Source organism: Pteropus medius, unplaced genomic scaffold, assembly GCF_902729225.1.
Source record: "Pteropus medius unplaced genomic scaffold, Ma_sr-lr_union100, whole genome shotgun sequence".
In the NCBI taxonomy this organism is placed as follows: domain Eukaryota; kingdom Metazoa; phylum Chordata; class Mammalia; order Chiroptera; family Pteropodidae; genus Pteropus; species Pteropus medius.
Window position 1 is genome coordinate 18,947,331 of NW_024340701.1, and position 27,919 is coordinate 18,975,249.

Genomic DNA, 27,919 nt, shown 5'->3' on the forward strand with positions numbered 1-27,919 from the left:
AAAAGGATCTATGTCCTCTTGTTACATGGTCATTGATCCTCTGCAATAGGAAACATACCTAATAATACTTTCTGAGGCTGCACCTCCCCACCCCCTGCCTTTTGGTCATTTTTAGAAAGAGTCTTTAATGAATCGTGCAAAAGTTGTCTTTCTGCAGTGTTACTTACTGGTTTCAATGCTACTTTTTTCTGGTCCATTTTGGAAAGTTCCTTTCATGAAACCACCATTTTAGCAGCAAATATAGGTGATTTAAAAATCAACAGGCTTTCATCTTGATTTATATAAACATCTACCTTTTCTATAAATCTCAAGATTGGGAGAGACCCCCCAAGTCATTTCACTGTATGACATCACCTCTACATTCTACTATTTTCCCTATTCTGACACCCAGCCCAGTGGCAGAGGCAGACTTGAAGTTAAGGAAAAGAAATACTGATGAGTGGGGACCAAGTAAAAGTGGTACTGGTTTAACATCAACATTGCCAGCAGATATGCTAGGTACTTCAGCGTTACTGTGGTTCAAGAGGAAAAAGTCATCTTCCTCTATCAAGGTTTATGTTTTAGAAAATCAACATTCAGAATTTCCAGTTTTCCCTAATTGATGCTGCTGTTGAAAGATGTCAATATGAGAAAGAACAAAAGGCAAGCTGCCTCAAATTCTTAAAGAAATATATGTAAATAATGATATGAAAAAGTCTGAGAGTTTCACATAGTTGGATAAAGTAGTTTACCACTATTGCCATAAGAAAAACCGACATGGCTATTTTTGGTATTAAAGAATGTTTTTTAGTTCTGAAGCACAATAAAGAATAAAACTTAAAACTATGGTAAGAACTCAAAACAATAGAAAAATGAGATTAAAAAAACCCTAGAATGTGCTTGAATGAGCATGGCACAAAAGAAAAGAAGATATTTAGCAATATATTTAATAATATATATTTGATATATTTAGTTAATATATATAAACGTTCACTTGCTTCTTCTTCCTAGCTCCACTAGCACAAAACAGCAGCTATCTCAAATTGAGTATATTCTTTATCTTGTGCTATAGTTATGGCTGCTCCATCTCCTGAGACTGGGGCCCTTGCTCCTCAGGCAGGAGGAGGCAGGGCAATGAATTTGAAGAAGTCAAGCCACTCTGAGCTAAAAGTTGTATGAGGTAGTCTTCTAGGCTGTTTCTAGCTACATCTGTCCATGATGCCGCAATTATAAAATGAATGATAAGAGGGAAGACGAAGACATTACAATCATTTAGTGGTCACTGTTTCTTAAATGGTAGAAAGTTTTAATAAATCCCAATGGATTCGTTTGTTTAAATCCTTCAATATATTATGGTTGGTGACTGAGGAGAGATGCTGTACGCCATTAATGTATGTACCACACGTATTAAAAAGACAATCCTTCAGAGTGAATGTTTATGATATGATTGTCACCAAAGCAGAAAGCTGTGCTGCTCTAAACCTATAAACAAGTGACCCAGTGCATGGCTCCTCTGATTTTTCATATTTACTCCTCGTTCTGAGATATTAGTTCTTTATAACTCCTCCACTTAGAACAATGACTGCTATTTGACTGGGATATCACACCACAAGGCCTGAAGTGAATATATTCAACAGAAAAACTGTACTTTTATTTCTGTTCTTTCTACTGTTCCATCCTTTTCTTCAGATTAACTGGCCACATAATAATTCACTATCATTAAAAGGCGAACTAAAGAACCAATGAGGCACATCTGCCAAAAAACAAAAATCAAACACACAAACAAAAAGCCTAAGTTTAATTCTGCATGGTTCCTGAGCTATCAAATCTCTTCTTGTATAAAATTCATCAGAAACGGGAAAGATAGCAGTATTGATGTGGAGCTGTAAACTCACAGTAATAAATTCATTCGATATTTTGCATTTTCAGTCACTATTTGGTTCCACTAATGCACACTAAAACAGATGCGCGCCTTGTAGGGGAGTGGCAGTATGCTCATCATCAGTTCAAAGAACAGGCCACTTTATATGATTTTTTTGGGGTCATTTTCTTCTTTTACTTGCATCTTGACCTCTGGAGAGTTCACAGAAAATACATACCTGGCTACAGCTTCACTGTATACAAAACCAGCATCAGCTCGTTTTACGATTTCAAAACATAGATCCGCTCCATCCATACTGCAGAGAAATGTAAAAAAGTGTATAAGAAAAGAGGAAACTCCAGGAAGAAAACACTGAAAGTGAATATATTGTAACTAAGTTACTAGTTGACTTACAGCTAATGATTGTAATGAGTTAGCTAAATTTCCTTTCTTTCCATGAAAAATATACATAACTTATAAAGGACATTATAATAGCCTTAACATTGAAAATCTACAGGGAAAGAAATAGGAAGAACAAGCAAATTATAGCATCAAATAACATAAGGTATGGAAAACTGATTATAAATTTTCTTTAGGTTATCACAATAAGAAGTCTCAGAAAAGGGCAAAGCTGGGGACAGAATTTTTGAGTTAAATTCTGAAATTATCTATGTCTAGCCATGTCATGTAATATTTTAGGAATACAACAAGGATTCTAAACCATTTAGCTATAGTTATCACCACTAGAATATCTAAGCTATATACTGTGGAAGGAAAAAAAGAATTAGCTAATCCATAATTTATTTTTGTTTACAGTTTTATTACCAAAGTTAATTGTGACAAACATATTCTAACAGAGTGAGTGTTGTGTTGGTGACACAGTGCCCTCAAACTTAAAAGGTTCTCTATTTCTCACCAGATCAGTTAAGATCTCTTGTTGTCTTGGCCACACATCTTGCCTCTTCTATCTATCCTGTTCCAACGACTTTTAAGAATACCTTACTCTCTAGGCACACTAGTCTTATTACTACTCCCTGAATATACTATTTTCTCTTTTTCCTTTTCTGGACACATGTGTCTGTATATATTGTTTCTCATATTTAAAAGCTACCTAATTCAAGGTTCCATTCTAATCCCACCTTCTCTCATAAGCCCCCAAATGATTATCAGCCACGTTAAGCCCTCCATTTGCTTAAATTCTACAATGACCCCATATAGGCCATATCATAACATTCAGCACTTACATACAAACATATATGTGTATATATAAAACTTCTGCCATATCATTACAGATATTAATGAAATTATTCAAATATTAATAGTTAGCTAACATTTTCACAATGCTTTAACGCTTATAAAGCGTTTTCAAATCCTGTATCTCATCCATTTATTCAGTAGCTCAGGCTCCAATATATCTGCTGCAGGTATTACACTGAGGAAACAGAAACTTCTAGTGGGGAAAGAAAAAGAACTAACTATTCATTACTATTACTAATAATTACTAAATAATTAGTTATAATAATAATTAGTAATCATTACTAATATTACTACCCACTAAGCATCATGGGAAGCACTCCGGCTTATATCTCCCTTCATTCTTATAATCACCTCATGAGGTCAGCACCCTCATTCTTAAATAATTTGTCTGAGTGAGTCGACTAGTATGTGACAGGGACAGGATTCAAATGCTTATTTATGTTCAGTGCTCTTCCTTTTATCTAGAGGTACATCTACTGGGTGTGCAAGGACCAAATGCACATATTTAAGCTCAACAGTTCAACAATAGCATAAAGTCCTAAAGAACAAGTGTATTTTATACTTTCAACACAGAAGACTGAGTATACGGTAAATATTTAATAAACAGTTGATTATATTAATTAAATCTTGGTGTAATTTTATTTAATTGAAAATATTTTCACATTTATATATGGCTTTACAAATTTTACCTAGTTTCTATTTCACAGCTAATGAACATTTTCCAATGTCAATTAGGATTCTTCTTCAAAATAATTTTTATGATGCCTTAGTCTATTCTGAAGCATAGCAGTGTTCATTTTCCACCAACAGAAATCAAGCCCAGATGAACATGATCATGCATCTTTGTGAATGACCCTGCTCATCTGCTGTAGTAAAGGTCCTACAAGTGGAGTTGTTATGTTAAAGGGCATATACAATAAAATTTTCGATACACACACTACTGGAAAAATTTTAACAATTCATACTGCCCCTACTGAGTGTGAAAGTGTCCTTTCCTTTATTTTGTCTCTACTAGGATGACTATTTTTTAAAATTTTTTGCCAATCAGATAGCAAGAAAAAGTCATTTACGATTGCTTTAATTTGCTTTTCCTTGATTACTAGAGAAGCTGAATATTTTTCATTTCTTTGCACTGTGAAGAGGAAAAAAATACAATTTTTAAAGATGACTGTAGTTTATTTGAGCTGGTTTGGTTGATATATGAGGACTAAAAAGCATGTCAAAGAAAGAAAATTACAGTTTTGTTGAACTGTTTTCCTTATTAATTGTGAAATGTGAAGATAAACACTATTCAACTTAGATAAGAATTAGGCAAATGAGAAAGCTAAATTAATTGCATCATAAAGCAAGCAGTCCTGAGAGCCAGAGGAAGTTTTTTGGAGGGACCTGGAAGAAGGAAACAAAGAGTCTTTGGGGTAGGAGAAGGTAGTAATGTAGTGAGAAGTCAACCTATGGAGGAAACCAGTCAGTGAGAAATAACTGGAAATTATTTACTGTCCTGTGCTATAATTACCAGCATGGATCAATCCATTTATTCTGGTCATCTGAAATACTAGTACTTGAAGTGACAATCTCTACACCTGTATACACACACAGGTATTTTTAGGTTTCTACTCTTTTCCACAGACCTGTCTATTCTTGTATCTAGTACCATACCATTTTTAATACTGTAATAGTATATATTAATATTTGGCAAAATAAGTCTCATTTCATTACTATTCTTTCTCAACATTTCTTATAATTTTTTTCTCCCAGGTGAACTTTAAAATCAGTTTGTCAAATGGTAAATCATTTTTATATTTTAGCTAAGATGCCATTTATTTATAGGTTAACTTCTGGGAAATAAAATTTTTCTAATATTCTCGTCTATGAACACGATATGTCTCTCCATTTCCTCTCATGTCTCTAGTTGTAGTTTACAGGTTTTCTTTATATTGGTTCCAAATACTGATCATTGGGTTTTCCTCTTGAGACATTTTATATTTTTAGTTGCTATTATAAATGGGATCTTTTGGGTATTTCACATTTTTAATACAATGGTTCATAACAACGGTTTAGAGGCACTAAACAAAATCACCTATGTAACTTTTTAAATATGTAGGCATGTTTTTTGAGGAGTTAATATGAAAATAACTCATCTCTGTGAAAGTAATTTTCTATTATTAAAGCTATTTAATCAAGTATTCATAACATTAATTGATATTAAAGAGGTAGTCCATTAATTTTTAATTTTGTGAGATACAGAAATAAAAACTAAAAATACTATTAAAGCACATTTTATTCATCACTTAAATTTAAAATATATGTATTCATAATACATACAATCCCAATATAATAACCTTGAACAAATAATTTAATGTCTCAAGTATTTGATAAACTTTATTTGATAATATAATGTTTCTAAAAAGAATTATAAAGCTTCTTTTATTGCTTTTCTCTTCGGCTTCCCAGGGTGTTTCTGGGACTGCCTAGAAGCTTCAAAAAGCATGTTCTGAATTTTCCCAATTGGTTCCATTCTGAGGGAGTGAAATGCAAGGGAGAAGAAGCCATGCTATGGATGAGTTTAGGGAGTGCTCCCATACTATATGCAGAGAAAAACTATGGGAAGTTTACTGACTTCTGAAAAGTGATGAGATTATGAATGATCTTAGCCATTCCTCCCTTTTGTCTATCTGAATTAAAAAAATTTTAAAATAAACACGCATTACTTATATAATTAAAAAATTTATGCAAAAACAAATACACGAGACGAAGAAAATAGAGGCACAAGGTATGGCTGGCTATATGCTGAAGGGATCAGAGTATGCTACCCCAAAATATGCCACTTTGGTATAGGATTATTTTGAACTGAAGGTAATTAAAAAACAGCAGACATAGAAAGAATTCTCTGCTCTCCTCCATTCTGCCCCAAAACAGTGCATAAATTTCCTTTTGTAAAGGAGTTCCCTTCTCAAGTACCAGGAAGAGAACTACTCTTATCTGCATAACAAACCTTACTAAACAACTTTTATTTACAATGCATGTTCTGCTCACCTTCCAACAACTTACCCCCAACCCTAGAGGCCCAAACTCACCACTCCGCTTCCTTTGTCTAGTTTCTTTTCCACACGATACCACTCTTTGTTAAAATGGTATATAAGCTTCTGGGTCTAACTGCCTCTTTGTGGTTTTCATTTTTTTTTCTGTGAGCCCCCACCACCCTAACATGTGCATATGAAATAAATCTTTTCTCCTGTTAACCTGTCACTTGCCTGTTTAATTTGCAGGCCCCAGATGACCTAAGAGGGTAGAGGAGAAGTTATACCCTCCTCTACGATGCATTCTGTAAAAGCAGAGAAGGAGGGGACTTGTAGGACACTAGCATCTGATTGTTTGGAAAAGTATTTCCCAAATCAACTGTGCAGTTTTTTTCACCCCTCAGGTACATTATGAACCAATATTTTTATAAAGTACAAAATCATGTGCTGTGATTTCACAGCAGTGTCAAATTGCTCCTACTGTTTCTAAATGTTTACTCTCAATTTCTGTACTTAGCTCATTATAGATTGGTAAAAGTTGGTAGATTAGAATGCATCTGCAAACTATTCTTTGAGGAACACTGTAAAGAACAGACCAAATCTGGATTTCTCTGACTAGAGTTTCTTCTGAAGGTGACAAAAACAAAAACAAAAACAAAAAAAAGAGAACAAAATAAACAAAAATAACTATAAAAACTGGATGAGTAAAAAAAAGATTTTGAAAGCTTTAAAGAATTAACAGTATGAATGTAAAACTACCTAGTGAGAATGAGGAAAGAAAGCTGCTTCTGTCCTGGGGGTAAGGAGTGGGCTATGGAAAGAAGGCAGCTGTGGGAGATGGGGGGCGGGGTGTCTGCACTTTTAGGGAACACTGGGGTCAGTCAGATGAAGACTGACAAGGTCCAACTGCTTTTGCACCAGAGTGATTCAAAAGGAGAGACAGAGCTATCCTTTTAGCAGACCCTAGAAGAGCCTGCCAAAGGCTAAGACCTTGATAAAACGTCCCATGCTCTGGGCTGGGGCCATAAAGGGCTGCATTTTGAAAACTGGGGTACAGAAAATATTCTGGTATTGATAGTATAGAAAAACCACAATGGTTACCATAGAGATAAAGGCTGAACTTAAAAAACTTTAGCAAGAAACAAGAAATTATAAAACGTGACAGTACAGATTTGAAAAAGCAGCAAATAGAAATTTCAGAATAGAAAAACATAATACCAAAATTAAGAACTTAAACAGATGAGATAGTTGAAGAGAAAATCAGTGACCTGAAAGATATATCAGGTTGAAGCAGAGACAGACAAAACATGGAAAATATAAAAGTGAGCATAAGAAACAAAGGATTATGGTGAAAAGGTCAGCATATATTTTATTGATGTTTCAAAAGTGAAAAAAAAAATGAAACAGAAGCCAATACTGAAAATATAATGGCTGAGAATTACCCAGAAATAATTAAACGTACCACTCCACTGATTTGAGAAGCCCAATAAACATCAAGCAAGATAAATAAATCTGTAGTTACAGAAAATAGTGGAAATGTATCTTAAATTAATATAACTGCCAAATTAAAATTCTCATTTTACCAAATAAACCCTTAAAGAATGAAGGTAAAAAAATTCTTTCAGATAAGCAAAAAAAACCCAGCATACCTATCCCTAAAGGAAATACAAAAGAGTATTCCTCAGGCAGAAGAAAAATGAAGTCAAATAAAAACTAGGGATGCAGCAAGGCATGAAAAAACCAAAATATGTACAGTCATGCACGGCTTAACAATGGGATATGCTCTGAGAAATGCACTATTGGGCAATTTTATCATTGTATGAACACCGTAGAATATATGTACACAAACCTAGATAGTATAGTCTACTATACACCTAGGCTACACGGTATACCATCATTGTATATGTGGTCAGTCCTTGACCGAAATGTTATGTGATGTATGAATATAGGTGAATCTAAATGATCAATGACTGTATAAAACAACCATTTTCTCACTCTCTCTGGAGAGAGAGACCATATGAAACAATAACTATTCTGAGAGAAAGAGTTGATTGATTTCAAATAAAAATACTTGACAATAACATATAAGTCAGGAGGCATACTGCAATTTCTAGGACAACCCCTGAGTTCTCTAACTTTTTGACATCAGGGCCCTTTTGTATTCTTAAAGATTGAGACCCCCCAAAGGGATTGTGTTTGTGTGGATTTTATCCATCAATATTAAAAACTAAAATCCAGAAATGTAAAAAACATTTATTTAAAAACAGCAAAAATAAACCCATTACATGTTAACAGAAATATTTTTCATGACAAACAAACATATATTCTAAAACAAAATAAATTCAGTAAGAAGAGTGACATTGTTTTACATTTTGTAAATCTTCATTTCTGGTTTAATAGAAGACAGCTAGATTCTCATATCCGTTTCTACATTCGGTCTGTTACAACATGTTATTTGGTTGAAGTACATAAAGAAAACCTGGTCTTATGCAGATATATAATTGGAAGGAGGTATATTTTAATAGCCCTCGAAGATATTTGTGAATATTCTTCTTTGATACTATACCAAGACTCAAGAAGCAGTTTCTTACAGATAAATTGCAATGTGGAATCTGAAACCCTATCAGTGAACCTCCTGTACTTTGTTATACTATAATCCATTGTTCTGTCTTGTTCTTTGAATAGATCTTTTACTTGTTCATGACTTTGTAACATCATACATTAGTCATCTGAAAAATACTGGTCCATTGAGTTATGCAGATTTTCAAAATATTGATACATTTGATTGTATGATATCAAAAACCACATTTATTAATATCAGCACTCATGACATTAGAAACATACTTTAAGACCTGGGAAGCTGTTAAACTCATGGTGGCAGATACAAGTTTTCCAAAATTCTAATTTTCAAGTGAAAATTAGAATTTCATCACTGGCGACAACTGCTACAAGTTGTTTCCCTTGAAGTAGGAGTCTCGCTTCGTTCATTTTTGATTAAATGTCTGCCACATATCCAAGTTTGAGTAACTTTGGTTTGTCTGTGACGTTCCACACACACACCTCTCGCAGTGTTGGAGAAACTTCTTGAATCAGGTAATCTACTGCTGATGGAAAAACACATCAGTACAACCTTTCTGGAGGGCAATTTTATGGTGCTTGACAAAAGCTTTAAAAATGTGCATGTCTTTTGACCCAATAATTTCATTACAAGGGAAATAATCAGGGATATTTGCCAAGTTTTAATGACCAGGGTTTATCATAGCTATTTATAATAGGGAGAAGTCAGAAACAACCTAAATGTCTAACAATAGGAGAATGGTTAACTAAATTGCAGTAAATCCACAGTGTAGAATGTTATGCTGTCATTAAGATGATGCTATAGAAGTATATTTATTGATATAGAAGGATGTTCACATTATATTAGGAGGTACAAACATAATACAAATATATGTATGTATGCAGATTCATTGAGTAGTTTTTGGATATTATAACAGGGTGTTAAACAGAGTGGGTGGGTAGGGCTATAGTTGAATATTTTTTTTTTGTTTTTACTTTTACTTTAAAAAAATAAACAGGTACTACTATATTTGTCATAAGAAAAACAGCTCTAAATGTTAAAAAAATAAAATGCAAAAATACTGCTTCGGAATGCAGCTAAAACAATATTAATAAAGCAGTTTGTATCATAAATTTATGTTTTAAAACTTTAAATTACCAAATTTAACAGAAACATTACAAATATGGATGTCAGATATTAGAAAATAAGAAAAGCTAAAGTCAGTGAGATTCATCAGGAGAAAATGTTTTAAAAGAACAGCAGATTAAATCTAATGAAGTCAGAAGGAAACAATAATGAGCAGACATTAATGAAAAAACAAACAACATAGAGCAAGAGAAAAGCAAAAGATAGGTTCTTTGAAAAGATTAATAAAATGGAACTAGAAAATCTCTGACGTTTTGAAATTGAACAATACACTTTTATTACACAGATCTCAGAACAAATCATTACAAAGTAAGAAAGTATTTAAAAACTGAATAATAAAAATAAACATATCAAAACTTATAAAATGCAGATAAAGTAGTACTTAAGGGAAATTTACTGTTGTAAATGCATATATTAGAAAAGAAGAAAGCCTGAAAATTTGTAAACTAAGTATCCATCCATTCTCCATAAGTTATACATAGATCATCAAATTAAACTCAAATAAATTAGAAGGAAATAAGAACAGAAATTAATAAAGTGGAAAACAAAGAGACATGAGGAAGATAAACAAAGCTAATAGTTGTTCCCTATGAAATGGTGAATCTTTGGCAAGACTAATTAAAAAAAAGAGAGAAGACATATATAGAAAGCAATATTAAGAATAAAAAAGGAGATATCATTTCATATCTAGCCGACATTAAAAAAGATGGTATTGAAACTCTATGTCACAGATTTGAAAATTTATATAAAATGGAGAAATTTCCAGAAAAACAAAAATCAAAAATGAATACAAAAAGAATTAGAAAACCTAAATAATTTTTTACTGATTAAAAGAATTAAACCAGTAATTGAAAACCTTCTGGCATAGAAAACTCTAGGCCTAGATGGAATTTTTGACAAGTTCTACTGAACGTTTTGAGGAGAAATAAAATGACTAAAAAGCAGGAACAGTCTCCAATTCATTTTATGAAGCTTACTTAACCTAGATACTAAAACCCGTTAAGGACAGCATGAGAAAATCAAAGAACAATCTCACTAATGAACATTGATGTAAACAACGCAAACAAAACATTAGCAAACCAAAACAGCCACACATAAAAATTACACCAGGACCAAGCTGGGTTTACTAGAGGAATGTAAATATGTTTTAACATTTGGAATTCAATTAATATAATTCTGAACATTTGACATATAAAAATGTCTACTCCAACAACTGGTATTCAACAGTATTCTGGAGGTCCCAGCCAGTACAATAGGGCAAGATAAAGAAATAAAATGTATAAGAATTGAGAAAGAAGAAACAAATTGTCATTATTTACAAATGGTATAATTGCATAACATAACATGTCCAAAATAAATTAAGGTAAAATTAGAATTAATCAGAATTTAGCAAAATCACTATCACAAATCAAATGAAATTTTCTAAAGAATGTTTTTTAAGAATGTAGAAATAAATATAATAAAAAGCTGTATCGGATATCTAGGGAGAAAAGTATGATATTTACTAAGATAAAAATAAGTAGAATAAATGGAGAGAAAGTTATCCTGTTCATAGCCCAGAAGACTCAATATTGTAAACAGCCAATCTTTCCCAAATTGAAGCATAAATTCAATGGAATTCCAATCAAAATTTCAACAGGTTTTGTAGAAAATGCTAAGCAGAATCTAAAATGTATATAGAAATGCAAAAGGGAAAGAAGATCCAAGATATTTTGAGAGAATAATAAGGTGAGAAGATTTGCTCTACTTGATTTCAAAATTTTGTAATATAAAGCTCAGTAATTAAAACTGTATGCTATTGACACTTAGACAGATGAACAGGGCAGTAGAACACAATAGAGAACTTAGAAACAGAGCCATACATGTATAGGTGCTTGATTGATGACAAAGAGGTGACTGCAGAGTATTGGGCAAAGATGGTTTCTTCAAATAAACATATGCTTATATATACTTGAATGTTCATAGCAGCATTGTTCACAATAGCCACCAACTGTCAACAACCCAAATGTCCATCAGTAGTAAAAAGGATAAAGCATTGGTATATTCATATAATAGAACACAACACAGCAATGAAAATAAATTACAGCTATACAAAGAAATTTGGCTGAATCCTAAAGACAAAACACCGAGTGAAAGAAGCAGACAAAGCAAAATACAAATGGTCTGATTTCTTTTATATATAGTTCAAAAACAGAAATGTCTTATTTTGTTGGGGTGAATAGCAAAAGGTAACATTTATTGAGTGCTTACTACGTGACTTTTCTAAGTGGTTTACATGCATTAATTTATTGAATAGTTACAAGAAGTCTATGAGGTAGGTATTATTAACACCCCTATTTTATTTATGAGAAAACTGAGAATCAGCAAAGGTTAAGTAATTTGTCCATGAGGTCACACTGCTAGTAAGTGGCAGAGCCAGGATTCAAACTTGGGCAGTCTGATTTCAGACTGTCTGCCTCAAAATACTCAGGTTACAAAGAGGGAAACTTCTAACTTCTGCTCAAGGGCCTGAGTTACTTAATAGAAGATAAGAGATTATAGCTAAGTAAGTAAAATCATAGTATAAGGAGGGCTCTGTATAACAAACCTATTTGCATGCCTGTTATGGGGGCCCCATGTTCCAGAACCACCTAGGGGGAATCTTCAAAATGCAGAGCCTCCATCTCCATTCCCCCAGATGATACATGTATTGTTGACATGGTTTAAACGAATTCTCTGTAGTTAATAGTTTGCCAATAAATGCTTTAATCCTTGCATATACAAATCCATCTCAAATATCCCATAATCACCATCTTTCCCCAATACTTTTGCTCTCTTTATGCCCCTGCTAGGTTCACTTTTCCACATGTATCTCTCCAACACTGATGTCGATGCTTTTCATCAACTTTGTATAAGTGTGCCTGCCTGATCTAGCTTGCAACTCTTTCTCCCACTGACCTCTTAGGGTCCTAAGAATCTGTGCCTATGGTCATTTAGATCTACACTACCAGTTATTATTTGTTTCATGGATATACCTGTCTGGTCTGTACAATTTGACTATAAACAACTAGAGGATGTAAACAGGTCTTTTATCATCAGCATAATATTCTACATATTGATGAATATTTATAAATATCTGTTGGTAGTAAATTCATTTCTGAGAGAGAGGAGTCTCATGCACACAAAAACTTTTTCATGATCCTTCCCCCACCTAAACAACTCCATTTTTGTGGGGAGGAATGGTAAGAACATTGCACATTAGAGTTTCAGAGGAAGGAAAGGGTACATCTTCAAGGGATACAGACAGTCTTCATGGGGCCTCTCAGATAGGGGAGAAAGAGTAGAGGAGAGTGTAAGAATGAGCGAAAGCAAGAGATTAGGGGAGTGGTGGGGACTAAAAGGTAGTTAAGAGCAGCATCTCAAGGCATTTCTTATGACAAGCAAACAACAATAAGACCTGGAGCACTAGAAAATGAGTAAATGTGTTAGGTGGGTTTAGGGTAGATTGTGGGAATATTTAAGGTGCTATAATTTGAGCTAAGCTCTCCTCTCCCACCTATACTGTAAACGGGATACAACTAAATTCTTTCGGTGTCAACTAGGACTGTGAATGGAGAAGGTACTTACAAAGGATTGTTAACTATGATATGCAAGGAGACAGAAACTTTTATCTTTTCAATGGGGACAGGGGATGTTCACCGTGACAGGAACTGCTTAATAAAGAACTTCTGATATATTTTCAAAGACATTAAAATGACTCGGCATATCCCCATATGCCTATGTACCAGTTGTATTTCTTTTGGTGGGAACTGTGTATTCCTATCTTGTCCATTTGTATATGAAGCTTAATATATTCCCTTCCATTGGAGTGAGCCTTCTTTACCTATGTTCTGTAGAATGTAACCATTTTATGTCAATATTGAAGTAAATTAATTTTCTAGTTTTTTCAATTTTAGTTAAATCTGCTGATGTTTTCCTTTGTGAATCTCAGTCTTTTGATGTTATGGGTTCTATTCGCAAGTCTACCTTTAACTGCCCGGGGGAACTTGATCATGCCATTTAACCTTTCTGGGTTGATAATGACTCCTTAATAAAATAACGGGATTTGGTTTAGCAATCTCTAAGGTCTCTCTTTATATCCACAGAATTCTGATTCTTTGAAAAAAAAAAAACTGGCTTGAAAGAATTTGCTATCTCTAAAACTGAAAGGTAGTCTAAGATACTGTTTATCAAGTTTTAGAAATTGAGGATTGTTTTAATGACACTCTAGATATCAAAGGTTGACTTGTCACCATTTTCAGAGTCCTATATTCATTACCCTTTTCTTTTTTTTAAGACACTTCTCTGGTCTAATTGCTTAAAGGACCAAGATCTCGTGACTCCTAATCAACGTTGTTTGACAATTGTGCCTCCTGGTGGATGAAGAAACTACAGCTACAAGAGATAGCAAATGATCCTAACATAGATGATTATTTATGTTAACGTGCCCCTCTATATGGTTTTCCAAAATTCCCAGAAAAGAAAGGAAGACAGTTGAGAGCAACAACCTCTGTTATATTAAGTATGGAGGAACTTTACTATTAGCCCTCAGTGTTCTCACTAATCTTTATAGCTAAACACCTACCTCCCCCAACCTCCAACATTCATATATACACACACGTATTTTTTCTCTTTTAGTTAAGGCTCTGAAGGAGAATATAAGAGGGGGAGGGGCCTCCAGATATAAATCACCAAGAGTCACATTGCAGAATTTTAGAACTAGAAGTTTAATTAAAAGACTTAATGGCAGTTGGGACTAGAACCTCAGCCTCTTGATTCTCAGCTCCCTGTGTAACTCCATGCTTCCTGCTCACCTTTTTGGCGGAGGGTACACTTTCCCCTTGGCCTAAAATGGACTTACATAGGTTGTTAAGAAAATAGTGATATTCTACCTCTTTAAGGGGCTTTTTAAAAATTACTGCATATCCTCACAAGTGAAGGGAATCTCTCACCTGTGCTTTTTTTCCCACCTAACCAGGAGACAGACAGGGTTTCATGGTGCTAGATAGCAACCAAGCTACCATTGTTTCTATTCTCAGCATGAGGTCTACAGAGTTCATCTAAGACTTTGGGTACTAAATGGCCCGTTATGTTTACTGGCCCAGGTCCTTAAACTTCTCTCTTTTCTACATATCCACTCTCCCAATCTTTTAACTTCATTAATTCTAAAAAAATAATTGTGCAAATACCTTATATGCAATTCTTTATCTACTGGATGTATTAGTTCGGCTACTTTAAGCACATCTTGTTATTTATTTGTTTATTTTTAAATTTCTTAGACCTCTGGTCAAGTCTCACTTATTTTCACAGGTGAGAGCTGGGATAGAAACCTCTACCACTCAAAACCAAATCATAATCATTGTATCAGTTTATTTTCTATCCTGCATATGTTCTTATAACTGGTGCAGGTGAGTATATATGATGTTTCCTAAATCTCTCTAGCTCTTCTTTCAGCCTCTTCTCTGTAAAAATACAGCTCTCCCTCATTCTCCTCGATGCCTTTTCTTCATTTGGAGGCAGGTTCCTCAGGATGCAGTCCTTGCTCGCACTAACAGCAAAGCCCCTGGCCTATAGAAGGATGTACACCTTCAAATGAAGTTGATATGAAAACCCCAACATGTTCCTTCTAGCCAGTTGTGGAATTCAAGGATTCAGGGTCATTCTTCGACAGTTCTACTTCTGGCATGTCCTCTGTTTACCTGTCTCTCAGAACATCTAAAGAACTGTAAATAATCATGCCAGACTATGATGTTGCCTTGCAGATGAGAAAGGTAGGCTAATTTGGAAAATGATATCATCTTGAACAAACACACCAGGGATTAAAAATTAATCACACGGTTAACTATTTCTTTTCTGTTTTCATTTTACTGCCATTTCTACTCTGAAACCAAACTAGCTGGTATAATTTTTCCTTCTAGGCAAGTTCCTACCTAACGTGAAAAAGTTAATGTTGGTATTTATAAAACTATAGATGTATAGATAGAAGCAAAAACAGAGGCATAAAGCATAGGTACCTGCCCAAGGTTGAATTGTTCCAACTTAGCAAGAAAAACTGGAACCATTACTCTGCCCTCATGAGAAGATTCCATATGCCCATAAATTATTTCCAAGTTTCAAACATGACAAAGAAAAAAATAGTTCTTGAATGTTCAAATAATATCATGGCCAATTTGCAAAAAGCAACAAAACTCTGTATGTAGACAAATAAAAGTCAGCAGTTAACTAGACAGATCCTTTGAGTATTACAGGAAGACACATAGCCCTTACAAACTAGGATTTTCACATTAGTCTCTCCTTTGGGATAAGATACTGAAGGTTCCTGTTAAATGCAGATCTGTTAATAGCTAACTGCAAAGATTTATTGAGTATTTAACTGCATACTCAGTGCCATTTGAAGTGTTTTACATGTAATAACTTGTTTAACTCTCATAACAACACAAGGAGACAGCTACTATTTTACAGATGAGGAAATTAAGGCGTAAGACAAATGTTGCACAACTTGTGCAAGGCGCATAGTTAGTAGAAGAGCCAGGATTTGAACCTAAGCATTTTGGCTTCAGAATCCTGAGCTCTTAACCTCTAATCCTGAGGCTTTACAATAAATAGAATTTATGACAATGACAGTGAAGGTGATGGTAAGACTATCTAGTGTTTTATCGGAGTATTTTCCCATTTCATTTCATTCTCACAAGTTGGTAGGGTTTCTAGAAACTGAGACGCCAAGCAGTAAAATGGGCTTTGTCCTAATGGTAATGACTTCTAAACTCCATCTCTAGCCCAGATTCTTCTCCTGGGGGCGAGACTCATATGGACAGCTGTGTACTGGATATCTATAGGTAGATGTCCCACAATTACTACAAAGCCAGATGATTCAAAAGTTAATTAGTAATTTTTTCCCCAAACCTTATTTCTATCTCCAGGGGATAGTCTTTCTTTGATTTGGAAGTTTGGGGCTATTATCTCTTTAAGTCAGGCCTCTCCGCATCATTCCCTCTATGTTCTACTGCTATAATGCCTGTTTATGTATGTTGGATATTCTTAATCTGGCCTCCAAAACTCTTAGCTTCACTTTTACACTCGCCATATCTTTCTAACAGTGCTTTGTTCTATATTAATTCTTCAATACTGTCTTTCAACTTGGCCATATTAATTCTAAAGAGAGATACAATGCACACACATATGCAGGAGCTCCCTTAAGGATTTTTTTTTTAACATTTACCAAATGGAACAGGCAGCCTCCTGTTCTAGGATGTTATCCTCTCCCTTTATCTTTTTGAGGACTTTAAAATCCCTTTCAGATTTTTATTATTTCCATTTCTTTTAAACCAAATTTCCTATCTGTTGAGTTTGTTTCAGGATGTTAGTTTTTCTTTGTGTACTTTGAAATTTTCATTTGAATACTAATCCTAAATGAGGGATTTTTTTTTTTTGTTTTCGTTTTTCTCCTTCTGATTCCTTGAGTGATCCCTTTATATATGATGGCTAGAGCTTTTCTCAGCCACTGTTTGAGGCTGTGGGTCTCTGTTTCATCCCATATTTCATGCAGTGAGCCAGACTACAGTTCAGTTCCCTTCTCTGTAGGGGTTCTCAGTCATTACAATGAAAATGTTGAACTCCAAATCTCATCTTGCCTGAAATTCTTTACTGACTTTAGTTTTGACCCTTTAATACATTCTTCACATTGATTCTAAGGGTCTCTAGTGCACAAATATGATTATATTATTGCCTTGGTAAATTATTTCAATGTGCTCTACCAACTATAGAATAAAATTTAAAGTCTGATCAAATGTCACCTCCTCAGAAAAGGCTTCCTGTAAATACCCTATCTGAAGTAGCATCCTCATCACTCTATATCCTTACCTGGACCCTGTTCTTCATAGCACTCACTATTATTATTATATATTTATTAGTTTCTCCCTTCCACTAGAATATAAGTGTCATGTAGGCATGGATCTTAAATTACTCACTGTCCAATGCTACGTACCTAGAACAGTGCCTGGCATATTGTTGGCATTCAATAAACATTTGTGAATGGATTAACTGAAATCCTTAACATGACATCAAAAGCCCTAGCTATCAGAACAACTAAGAATGAGGGCAGTAGAGTCAAATTGCCTAGGTTGGAATCCTAGTTGTGCCACACTAGCTTTGTGACTTTGAGCAAGTCACAACCTCCTAAAATGCAGTTTTTCTCATTTGTAAAATGGGCATAGTAATTAACTTTAGTAGGTTGTTGAGAGAAATAAAGAGACAATAAAAAAGTGCAAGGTGTAGCATGCAGTTACACACATCATCACTGGTTTTTATTATTACATGTCCAAACTCATCTCCAGTCATTCCCTGATCTTATACCTTGTTCTAAAGTAATAATCCACCATTGTTAATAGTGCTCCAACTATATAAGCTGACTCACATTTCTGGCCATTCTACATGTTCTTTGCTCTGCTTTAATGCTTATCTCCTTTCCCGTTATTCATATAGTCGATTTGGGAGTTTAATAAACTCTTCCACCTAGAACCCCAGCCCAAACATGGAAACAGCAGTGGGCTTTTATTTGTCCCTGGTTGGACACAGAACAGATCCCTGATTCAAAAGGGGGTTATCCATAGGGGATCAGGTCAACAACGTAGGATACTCCGGTTTCTAGAAAAGAAGGAGGAAACTGAGACAATCGGATAAATTCATTCACTCATTCATTTGCATGCTGTCTGTCTGTCTGTCTGTCTGGAATGTGAAGCAGAGAAGCAGAAAGAAATAACTTGCCCTTGAAGGTCATGAAGATTTGGGAACTGGGGAACATGTTTTGGGGTTATGTCCAAGCCCTTGAGTAAACAGGGAAAGTTGTTCTTTCCAGAGTAAAGTAGATTCAAAACCCTGAGGGAGCAGTGATCTTGGTTCTTGAGGTCTTCTTTTCTAGTTCTTATGAGGCCTGGCTTCACTGTTTTTTTTTTTCTTTAAATTTCATGAGATTTGTATATCTTTACAACTTTACTACTTTTGTCTGGTATCATCCCTGCCATTACCACTTGGCAAACTCTTGATTATCCTTTAAGTCTCAGTACCACCTCCTCTATGAAGGCTCTTTCTCTTCCTTCCTCTATCCCCCTCTCATTGTAATTGTTTACATGTATATCCATCTCTGGCCTGACCTCCTAGCTATATCTCATGGATAACAGGCTTAAGAAACAAAATTACTAAATGGATAAAGTTGGTGACAGAGCTAGGACAATAGTACAGGCCAATCCGTTTGTCTTCTACTATTTTACTCATTATCTCGCTCACTTAGGAAATGAGCTACCAGATAGGGATACCAAATGGGAGCAAAGAGATACCAAGAGATATCAAATAGAGAGCATGTCTCAGAACTGAGAAAGAACGGGAGCTCTGTATAATATGAGCACTGGACATTGATTAAAGAATAAGGGAGTTTAGTGAAGGATGAAACTAAGAGGTGTCCAAATGCTTCATTTCTCAACAATATTGTTCTTGATATACTTTCTTACATGGCTTCTGTGACACCTTGCTGTTGTGAATTCCCTTCCATCTCTTCGGCTATTCCTTCTTTATCTCATTTGCTAGCTATTCCTGCTGTTCTATAACCTTTCAGATTTGGGAGACCCTCAGTCCTCAAATCCTCTTTTCTTTTCCCTCTATATATACTCATCTAAACTATCTAAATAGTAACCATCCCCAAATCTCTATATTTCCCAAGCTCCCTCTCTCTGTGCTCCTAATCTACATATTCAACTTCATCTCTAGCAACTTCACTCAAATGTCTTACAGAAATTTCAACTTCAACACATCCAAAATGTATGTCACCGTCTATTTCTAGGCACCATCATATATTAGGTGCTCAAGCCAGTGATCAGAGAGTTAATTTTGACTCCTGCTTGCTTACTTCCTTTATCCAATTATCAAATCTTGTCCATTCTAATTCCTAAATATATTCACTTCCTTTCATCTCTACTGACACTGATCTATCCTAGCCATCAATGTTCATACTAAATCACTCTAATGGTCTCCTAATTCTTTCTACAACTAAATCCAACTCTATGGCAATACTGTAGCTAAAGAATGCTTGAAAACTGGAAGTCTAATCATATAATTTTGCTTGTGATGGCATCCACATCTTTAAGATAAAATCCAAAATCCTTGCCATGTCTTAAGGGCCCATCAAGATTGTGCTCCTATTTCTTGTGAACCTCTTAAGCCCTTGATAATGTGCATGACAAATATGAAGAATATCTTTAAGACAAACAATACTTTCTAGAGTATGGCAAAAAGATAGAACAAATACATTTTTTACATTCCCATACTAATATTCAAAGACACTGACTACTGACTCGAGTCAACAATTGGTAGAGGGACAAATTACCTTATCTTTACTTCTGAGTGTTACAAATTCTCTTGGGCCCAATGATGTCACAATAATGTCAAATCCACTTTAGTTAACAGCATTCTGGCTAAGTCTACAGATACAGATGAAGGCCATAAAAATAAGTCAGAATTTATCTATGACTCTCCCTGTCCAGATTTATACATATAAGCACAGTTTTAGAATGATATAAGGCATTTATTAATTAATATGACTGAGAGATTAGTTCAGTTCTTTAGATCACAATTTAAAATTTAAGTCTACAACTCTCATACAGTGCTGGTGGGAATGCAAAGGGTATATTTATGGCAGGAATATGACATTAGAAATAGTGTGAAATGATGTATGCACAAGGTTATTAACGTAACAAAAGAAGACTGGAAACGATCCAATGTCCATCAATAGGGGACTGGGTTAATAAACTATATCCATAATGCAGTGCTATACAGGTATAAACGGGAATGAAGATGTCTACATACTGCTATGGAGAGATCCCTGTTGTTTTCATAGTGTTAAATTAAAAATAATCAAGGTTCAAAGATAGTATAAGAGAGTGTGTAAGAAGAGGGTGGTACAAAAATACAAATATATAACAAATATATACATATTTTCTTATACTTTCAAACAGAAATAATGAAAAATAAAATTAAAACTAATTAAAAAGTAATTTCCAAAAATGGAAATGCAAAAAAAAAGAAAAAAAGCTGGGTAGCAATACTTATATGAGACAAATTAGACTTTAAAACAAAGGCTATATAACAAGAGATAAAGAAGGACCCAGTAATCTCACTTTTGGGTATCTATCCAAAGAAACCCAAAACACTACTTCGAAGGGACATGTTAATCCATGTTCATCACAGCATTATTTACAATAGCCAAGACATGGAGGCAACTTGGATGTCCATCGATGGATGAATGGATAAAGAAGAGGTAGTACATATATATACAATGGAATATCACTCAGCCATAAAAAAGAATAAAATCTTGCCATCTGCAACAACATGGATGGACTTAGAGGGTATTGTGCTGAGTGGAGTAAGTCAGACAGAAAAAGACAAATGCCATATGATTTCACTTACATGTGGAATCTAAAGAATGAAATAAATGAACAAACAAAACAGAAATGAACTCATAGATATAGAGAATTTTGATGGTTGCCAGATGGGAGGGGGTTTGGAGGGTTGCAGGGGTGGGTGAAGCAGGGGAAGGGATTAAGATGTACAAATTGGTAGCTAGAAAATAGTTATGGGGATGTAAAGTATAGCATAAGGAATGTAGTCAATAATATTGTAATGCAGTAGTCCCCAACATTTTTGGCCCTAGGGACCTGTGAGAATCTAATGCCTGATGATCTGAGGTGGAGCTGAGGCGGTGATGCTAGTTAGCACTGGGTAGTAGCTGCAAATATAGATGAAGCTTCGCTCGCTTGGCCCCCCACCCCATGCCGCTCACCTCCTGCTGTGTGGCCCAGTTCCTAACAGGCCATGGACCAGTACCAGTCTATGGCACAGGGGTTGGGGACCACTGTTGTAATGACTATGTTTGGTGTCAGATGGGTACTAGATTTATCGGGGTGCTATCTTTGTAAGTTATATACCTGTCTAATCACTATGTTGTATACCTGAAACAAATGTAATACCGTATGCCAACTGTAATTAAAGAATAAAAAAAAAATTTCCTCTAAGTTAGGAAGTGAATGAGAACAGGGATACAAGCCAGACCTTTTTGAATGAACCCTATTTATAAGTTTGACTTTGTAATCATGTACATGTTTTCCATAATCTAAAAACAAAATTGAATCAAGACCAAAAAAAAAAAAAAGAGGCAATCCCTAAAATTAAAAACAACTGATGCAGATATCCGAATAAGATCGGTAAAGAGTATCAATGTCTTGGTTGTGATATTATGCTAGTTTTTCAAAATGTTAACAGTGGGAGAAACTGGGAAACATCTACAAGATCTCTCTATATTAGTTCTCATAGCTGCACGTGAATCTACAATTATCACAATTAAACTTTAATTGAAAAAAAAAATAAACCTAATTCTATATCAAGCTTGTGTCATAACCACAAAGAGAAGAATTATTTAAGTGATGTTCAAACCCAGTGTTTTGATTTGTGCATCCCTAGTGGGATATAGTCTAAGGATGAAAAAAAAAAAAGGCAAAGAAATTCTAATCTGCATTCACTAGTCTTACTTTTATTATATATTTAAACTGGTAGGATGAAGCAAGTATGTTAATGTGGCAAGGAACGCAGATTTTTGGACAAAAGATATACAATACAAAATTTACAAAGTAAAATTTTTGTAATTTCTTTCTCACTTAAAAAAACTTTATATTATGGAAAATTTTAAAACTAGAAAATATAGAGTAATGATGCCTCATATATCGACAATCCTACTCCAACAATCAACAACTATTACTTGTTGGCTAATCTTGTTTTATCCATATTTCAACCCTGTACTCACTGCTCACCCCTCACCTGATTTTGAGGCAAATCCCAGACATCAATATCACTTAATGCATAAATATTTCAGTACTTATCTCCAGAAGGTAAGGACTCTTAGCACAATAACCGCAATAACAAATTACACGTTAAAATCTAACAATTAATTCCTCATTATCTAATGAATGTCTCACAAATAAAAATCTGCAATTGTTACTTTAACTAGAAATAATAGTGTAAACTCATGGTTTCATTTTTGTTCGTTTTGGTTAAAGACAAGTTTTTATTTTAGAATAATTTTAGACACATAAAGATTAGAAAGGAAGTACAGAGTTCCTGTATTCCCCTTACTCAACTTCCTCTAATGTTAACATCTTAGGTAACTATAGTACATTTGTCAACAGTAAGAGAGTAACAGTGGTACATTACTATTAATTAAACTCCATACTGTATTCAGATTTCACCATTTGTTGACTAATGTACTTCCTTTGTTCTGGGATCCCATGCAGGATACCACATTGCATTTTGTCAAGTCTCCTCTGTCCTCTCTGGTCTGTGACAATTTTTTAGTCTTTCCTTGTTTTTCATGAACTTGACAGAGTGTTTTGTAGAATGACCTTCAATTTTAATCTGCCTGAAGGTTTTTTCATTTTTCGATGAGAATCGTGGGTATTTGGGGAAGAATACCACAGAGGTGAAGTGCTTTTCTCACCACATCATCTCAGGGGGCACATGATATCCACATGACTTATATCACTGCTGAATGATATTTACTTCTTGATTCCTTGGTTAAGGGAGGGTGAGGCAGGTTTTTTCACTGTAAAGTTACTATGTTCCTCTTTTCACGCTCTGTTCTTTGAAAGTCCAGCCCACATTTAAAGTGGGAGGGAGATTGTCTCTATCTCCTGGAGGGGAGTTATCTACATATATCATTTGGAATTCTGTAAGGAAGATTTTTTTATTCTCTCGCATTTTAAAATTTATTCAATAATTTATATCAGTATGAACTCATTATATTTATTTTATACTTTGGGTTATAATCCAATACTATTCTATTTATTTTATTGCCCAAATTGTTTCAGGTTTGTCTACTGGGAACTCTTTCAGGTTGGTTCCTGTGACTTTTTGATATACCCCATCTTTTTGTTTTGTTTTGTTTTTGAGCACTTCCTTATTTTCAGGCACTTATAAAATGCTCCAGGCTCATCTTGTATTTTCTCTGCCCCAGTCCTAGAATAATTATTTTTCCAAGGGTCCCTGGCTCCTTCTATCAGAGAATGACATTTAGAAATGAAGATCTGGGTGTGGGTATGCTTATTACAACTGAAGTGGTGTCACCACTTCTAGGCCCTCTCAGAGGACAGAGCTAGGAAATATATGTATATATACAAACCCATACATATGTAGTATATTTCTGTGTCTATCTCTGTGTATACATGCATATATGCATTGGTAGAAACAAATAAAAGTCCTCTCTGGAGGAAGAAAACATTCCAGGTCAATAACTTTCAAAATAATTTCTAGCACACAGTCAAAATGAATCAGGTACATGGAGAGGTAAGAGATCTTGACCAAGAACCAGCAAAAATGACAGACAATAAAACAAACCTACTGGGGCTTCATATGATGAAATTATCCAATGCAGATTATTAAATAATGAAGCTTTCTATGTGCCAGAATATAAAAGCTGAACATATTTTTTCAGGTAAATGAAAATAATAAAAAGTAATATAGATTTTAAAAAGAAAAACATGCATAATACAGAAAAGAAGGTAGAAGATATAGAGAATATCATAAGGTAAACCTGTATCTATACTTAACTGGGTCACAAAGGTGATAAAAAAAGGGGGCAGAGGCAATATTTGAAGAGATAATGGCTGACAATTTTCCATAACTACAAATAATATCAATAAACTGATTTGAGAGACTTAAAGACTTAAGGCAGAATACACACACACACACACACACACACACACACACACACACAATGCATCACAGAAGAAAACTACAGAAAAAATTGAAGAAAACATTGTTTTTAATAACCTGAGAAATAAAGACAGATTACCCTGAGAAAAGTGACAGATTGCTAGCTGAGTTCTTAATATCAACAGAAGCCAGAGATAGCAGAATGATATCTAATGGAAAGAAAATGCCAACTTAGAATTCTCTACTCAGTGATTATCCTTCAAGATTGAAGAGGATTCTGAAACTAACAAAAAAGGAGAGTCTGCACCCAGCAGACTGACACAAGAAAAATGAATCCAGATAAAACCTTAGAGATGTTGAAAGGATAGAGAACAAAGAAAGGACAAGTGTGAGGGTAAATCTAAATGAATAAAAATAATAAATAATTTTGAGTGATGTAAATGCACATAACATATATTTATACACACAAATATAGTTTGAATGTATGAAAATAATAGCCTATATGTCAAGGGAGGCATTATTTGGAATTTATGTGTCCTATAGTGCTTGTACTATTCAGGAAGTCAATAATGTATTACTATTAGAATATGATGAATTAGGGAGTCATACTATTATTTCTGGGGCATACACTAAGATGATAGAAAAGAGTGCTTAAACCTCCAAATTAATAGGGGAAAAACAGAATGATGAAAAATATTCAATTGATCCAGATAAATCAGGGAAGACAAGGAAAAGAAACATGCAATACATGGTACAAATAGAAAGCACATAGGAAGAGCACAGATGTAAATCAAACTACCCCAAAACATAATTAAATATAAATGTAAAATATAATTAAGTGGACTAAATGCTCCAATTAAAAGACAAAGATTGAGTCTAGAATAAAAAACAACTTAACTACATGTTTTTAACAACAGGCACACCTATAACCCAAGGATACAAAAAGGTTATTATTAAAAGGAAGGAAAAAACCCCAGGAAATTAAACCCGAATCAAAAGGGCAGAAATTACTGAAATAGAAAAGAAAAACACAATAAAAAAATTACGAAGCTAAAAGTCATTGTTTAAAAGACTAATACCGGTAAATGCCTGGCAAGGCTGAGAAAGAAAAAGAAAAGGCCAAATTTCCAGTATCGAGAATGAAAAAGATCCTGCAGAGATATTGTGAACTACATTATGCCAAAATTATTTACACTTGAGATAAAATGCACTCATTCTTAGCAAAATACATTTCACCAAAAATGACACAGTAGTAAATAGAAAACCTTAATATTCCTACAAATATTTAAGGGAATAAATCAGAAATGATAATCCTTCTCTCAAGAAAGTCTGGCCTAGATAAGTTTATAGGTGAGTTCTACCAATCATGTAAAGACGACGACGACGACGACAACAAAACCCAGAACACTCCTCAATTCATTTTATATGGCTAGCATAATCTATATATGAAAATCTGATATGGACAGTGTAAAAAAATTCTAGTGCCATCTTTCCATAAATGTAGATGTAAAAAGTCTAGACAAAATATAAAGAAACCAAATTCAGCAACATATAAAAAGGATTATAAGGATTAGACATCATGACCAATTTGGTTAACCAAAGAATCAATGAAATTAATTGTATTAAAAAATTAAAGAAGAAAATCATATGATCATTTCAATCTATACTGAAAAGAAATCATGTGATAAAATTCACTATCCACTCATGATTAACAAACTCTAAGATCAGAAACAAAGAAAACTGCTATCGCCATTGCTCTGGATGTTAATTCACTGCAGTAAAGGCTAGAAAAAAATGTAAAAGAGTTGGAAAGGAATAAATAAAATCCTCCTCACACACAGATGATATGATTAGGTATGCAGAAAATCCAAACAATTGTACAGATAAATTATTGGGACTGATGAAGCTTGATGAATAGAAAGTCAATACAAGGAAGAAGGGAAAGAGAGGACAATGAGAAAGATCTACCTTTAAAAGCAAATACCTAAGAATAAACCTAACGAAAGATGTATATAACCTCTGCAGAGAAAAGCATGAAACATTTTTTTTCTTTTAAAAACAATTTTTCTTTTTTTTTAGTTTTCAGTTATAATTGACATTAAATATTATTTTATATTAGTTTCAGGTGTACAGCATAGTGGCTTGACATTTATATAATTTATGAAGTGATCTCCCAATTAGTTGAGGACCTACCTGGCACTATACACGGTTATTACAATATTAGTGACTATATTCCCTATGCTGTACTTCACATCTCTGTGACTATTTTGTAACTACCAATATGTACTTCTTAATCAATTCACCTTTTTTATCTGGTTCCCCAACCCCCCTCCCAGCTGGCAATCACCAATTCCTTCTCTGTATCTATGAGTTTGTTTTCAGTTTGTTTGTTCATTTATTTTATTCTTTAGTTTCCTCATATAAGTGAAATCATGTGGTATTTATCTTTCTCTGACTTATTTCACTTAGTGTAATACTCTCTAGGTTCATTTATGTTGGTGCAAATGGTAAAACATTACTGAAAGAAACCAAAGATCTAAATAAATGTGAAGATAGACAGCATATTCATGAATTGGAAGACTCAATATTGTAAACTGTTGATTATTCTCAAGTTGCTAAGATTTGCTATAATAACTCAAGGCAAAATCTCAACAGGTTGTGTGTGTGTGTGTGTGTGTGTGTGTGTGGAAATTAACAATCTGATTCTAAAATGCATAGGAAAGATGCAGAGACAAGTACATCCCTCAAAACATGTTTGAAGAACAAAGTGGAAGGCCCTGCTCTACCAGTTCTCAGGACTTATTATAAAGCTAACATAAATAAAACAATGCTTTTGGCACAATGCCAGGATAATAGGCTAATGGACCAGGATAGAGCCTGGAAATAATCACACATGTATGGATGCTTGATTTATGGCAAAAGTGGTACAGCAGAGCAGTCTTTTCAGTAATTTTGCCGAGACTACTGAATATGTACATGGAAAGAAATGAATTTGGACTGCTAACTCACAGTGTACCCCAAACCAATTCTAGATGGATGATAAAACATAGGAGGCTATCTTCATAATCTCAGAGTAGTAAACATTTCTTAAACAAGACACAAAACACTAACCATAAAAGGAAAAATTTATAAGTTAGACTATATTAAAACTATAAACTTCTGTTAATCAAAAGATACTATTTTAAGAATAAAGAGATAGGTCACTAAGTGGCAAGTAATCAGGAAAAACCACAATGAGATTCTACTACACAATAATTTGCAAAAATAAAAATTCTGACAATGCTGAGTATTAGCAAGAATGTGAAGAAGAGGTAATAAGCAATCATGAGACTAAAA

The 27,919-nt window shown here is 34.2% G+C and overlaps 1 protein-coding gene across 1 annotated transcript in view; it reads right to left on the bottom strand.

Annotated features, from left to right (window-relative positions):
* Nucleotides 1–27,919, bottom strand: part of CASK (calcium/calmodulin dependent serine protein kinase) — a 391,044-nt gene that overhangs the window by 188,928 nt on the left and 174,197 nt on the right. Inside the window, exon 4 of the mRNA XM_039883006.1 lies at nt 2,079–2,156. Within this exon, the coding sequence (XP_039738940.1) occupies nt 2,079–2,156 (78 nt within the window). The remainder of the gene's footprint in view (nt 1–2,078; nt 2,157–27,919) is intronic.